Source organism: Leishmania braziliensis, contig 10 (assembly GCF_000002845.2).
Source record: "Leishmania braziliensis MHOM/BR/75/M2904 WGS CADA00000000 data, contig 10, whole genome shotgun sequence".
NCBI lineage: Eukaryota > Euglenozoa > Kinetoplastea > Trypanosomatida > Trypanosomatidae > Leishmania > Leishmania braziliensis.
This window is the reverse complement of record NW_004058020.1, coordinates 1-2,826: the sequence shown is the minus strand read 5'-3', so window position 1 is coordinate 2,826 and position 2,826 is coordinate 1. Positions and strand designations below refer to the sequence as shown.

The window sequence follows — 2,826 nt, the reverse complement described above, 5'->3', positions numbered from 1 at the left end:
CCAGACGCGAAGAGGCGAAAGAAAAGTCGCCTGCGCACGGCACACTCGCCGACCGGGTGGGGTGTAGAGGGACACGCGCGCACCTCAGCGCCCCCCCCTTGGCGGTACGGATCGGTAGGGACGTTTGTGTGCCTTACCTGTAGCGCAGGCACACCCCACGCCGCACCTGCAGGTGAGTCAGCCAACTCGCCACTTCAAGGTCATTGTGGTGCAGAATCTGTGGATCCGCCGCACTTTTTTGTCGCTTTTTTCTCTCGGAAACCCGCGCGCGTGACGGCTGAGCTCTGTCCCCACACACACACACACGCTCGCTCTACACCTTACGCTGGCGACTGCTGTGCACCGGTACGGCCTATCCGGACATCCGCGCTGCAGCCAGCAAAGCCATCTCGTACGACAGGGAAGAGCCCCAGGAGCTCACAGACACACGAGATCGTGGCGTGTCAAGCGGCAGCAGCGCTGAACCCCTCGCCTCGCCTCTGCTTGGCCGCCACTGTGGCTGCGTCAATCCTGCCTCTTCATCAACTGCACTGCTCTCCACATCCTCCCTCTCCACAGGCGATCCCACGGAGGCCGCATCCTGTTCATCGTCAGGCGCCTCCGAGGGTGTCGATCTCGGCACATGTACCTTGGGCAGTGTCGCCGTGTCTCGCCCGCACCCCATGAAGGACAGCGGTGTGCCAATCAGTGGTGGGAAGGATGCCGGCGGTGGGGGAATACCCCCAGCGATGGTAATCGCTGTAGCAGCAGCAGTGGAATGGGCGCTGCTCTTACCATCGTCGGAAATAAGGACCACCTCGGCGGAAAGCAGCTGCTGTTCGGGCAACGAAGGAGTCAATAGCAGCTGCCGCGCCGGAGCATCCTTGCACAGCCTCTCTGCCCAGTGGTGGTGCTTCGCAAAGACATGCGCTTCCAACTGTCGCCGCAGCTCTTCGCGGCCGGCTGTTGTCTTCTCTGCCCACACCTCTTGCCGCTGCACGGCACGCATGGCTTTATCGTACTCGGCAGTGCGCCTGCTTTGAAGATTGACATCAGATGAGGAGGAAGGACACCAGAAGAGGTGCTCTCGTCGCGCGCCCGTTGCCGGGGCTGTTAGCAGACGGCACACCGACGGTATCGCAGACCCCACCGCCATGGAGACCGCCGTAGCAGCGGCCTCTCCGTTATCCTCGTTCCCGTTGCTCTGCATTTCACTGGCCGTCGCAGAGAACGCGTATGGTGGGCAGAGCGGTGACTGTGACGGTGTGGACAGCAGCGCCGCCTCAGCAGCAGCAGCAGCAGCACCAGCGTTTATAGAGATACAATTCTTGTTCAGGAAAGTGGCTGTGTGTTCCATCAGGGCGGAGGCACTGCTGCAGCGCCGCGTGGCGGTCAGCGAAGGCGACGTGTAAGGTGTGGTGCTAGCCGTGGTCGTGGCGGTGGATGCAACTATGCCAGAGAAGGTGGTGCCTCGGCTGGTGTTGAACTGCATTAGTGGAGTTTCGGCCGTAGCTGTAACGCCGCCGTCGCTACCCCCAACACCGTCCTCGGTGAGAGAAAAAGAACCCTGCATGGTGGTACCAGAGATGTACGACGAGTTACGACGTGCTGCAGAGAGCACAGCCGACATGGCCGGCTCTGCTGTGCACCCTGTTGAGAGCAGCAGCTCATGAGCGACCGTATTCGGCAGCGCGCTTTGAGAGTGGCGGCGCTGCACGGCCTCCTGCTCAATTCCATGTGCCAGGTCACACGCCACCATGGTAGGTCTTAGCGTTGATAGCCGATGCGGGAAAGGACTGAATGCCAGCTGTGACGACGGGATGCTCATGCTGCAACTGTAGCTGTGGCTCGGGCAGCTCAGGTTATCCTTGCCTAACGGGGTAGCAGGCAACACAATAGGGAGCGCGAACGCAGGTGGCAGTGGGGACGACAGCACACCTACACACCTGGCCGGCGACTCAGTAGAGGCTAGGGTTGTCGCTGCCGTGGGCACAAAGAAATGTGAAGCACGCACAGCGGCGTCTGTGGCATCAGAAAGACCAGAGACGTCGTCATGACTCAGAGCTGAAGGCAACACATTGGCGGTCGGAGACTCCGCTGGAGCCGCCAGTGCGCCCTCTGACAGCCACTGCAGTGTGCGCACGCCCCGATGGTGAGACTCTACACCCTCGCTAGCCGGGTCACTGGAAGGCTGTGATCCATTGTCGTTGAAGGAGTGCATGTCGAACAGTCTCAGAGCTTCTGCGCCCAGCGGTAGGAACGACGTTGGAGGTGTTGAAGTGTGCTCGGGCAGCAAAGCCTCGCTGCTGCCGCTACCGTTTCCCTGAGATACTGGCAGGATAGAAGGCATGTGTGCTGAGGAGAGTGCCAACTTGGGGAGTCGCCGTCGTCGAAGCGTGGGGAGCACAGATAGCGGGTGAAAAATAGCGGTGAAGGGCAGTGAGAGAAAGACATGGTGTTGAGCCGCACTAGCGGAATCATGAGCGTCAGACATGCATGTTGGGGCAGTTGCAGCGACAGTGAGATGGCGATAGGTGAAGATGCCACTGGTGCGGTGGTTGGAGTGCCTGCAAGCGCGACCCTTCGCTTTCCATGGCGAATGACGGCAGAAAGAGTGGTGACGACGGCAGTGTTGCCCAGCTGCCTTGCTGCGAAGTTGATGCGGCCCGCTGCCACGGTTGCTGAAGATAGTGTTGGTGATGGTGGTGTTCAGTGGTTGCATCCATCGAAAAGAGCTCACCAGCTCAGATCGTGAAGGAAAGAACAGCAGTAAGTGCTAAAAAAAAAAGAAACGGGCATCACTTCAAGCAGTGTCGCCGGGCCCAAACACCTCCGCAGAGGGGATGA

General features: G+C 60.1%; 1 protein-coding gene across 1 annotated transcript; it reads right to left on the bottom strand.

The window, feature by feature from the left end:
• Positions 1-352: 352 nt before the first annotated feature.
• On the bottom strand, positions 353-2,701 carry LbrM_12_0950 (hypothetical protein, unknown function; the record flags this gene model as incomplete). Its single annotated transcript, XM_001563094.1, has 1 exon — positions 353-2,701. One exon carries the CDS (start codon positions 2,699-2,701, stop codon positions 353-355), a length of 2,349 nt encoding a protein of 782 aa, XP_001563144.1.
• Positions 2,702-2,826: the final 125 nt, after the last annotated feature.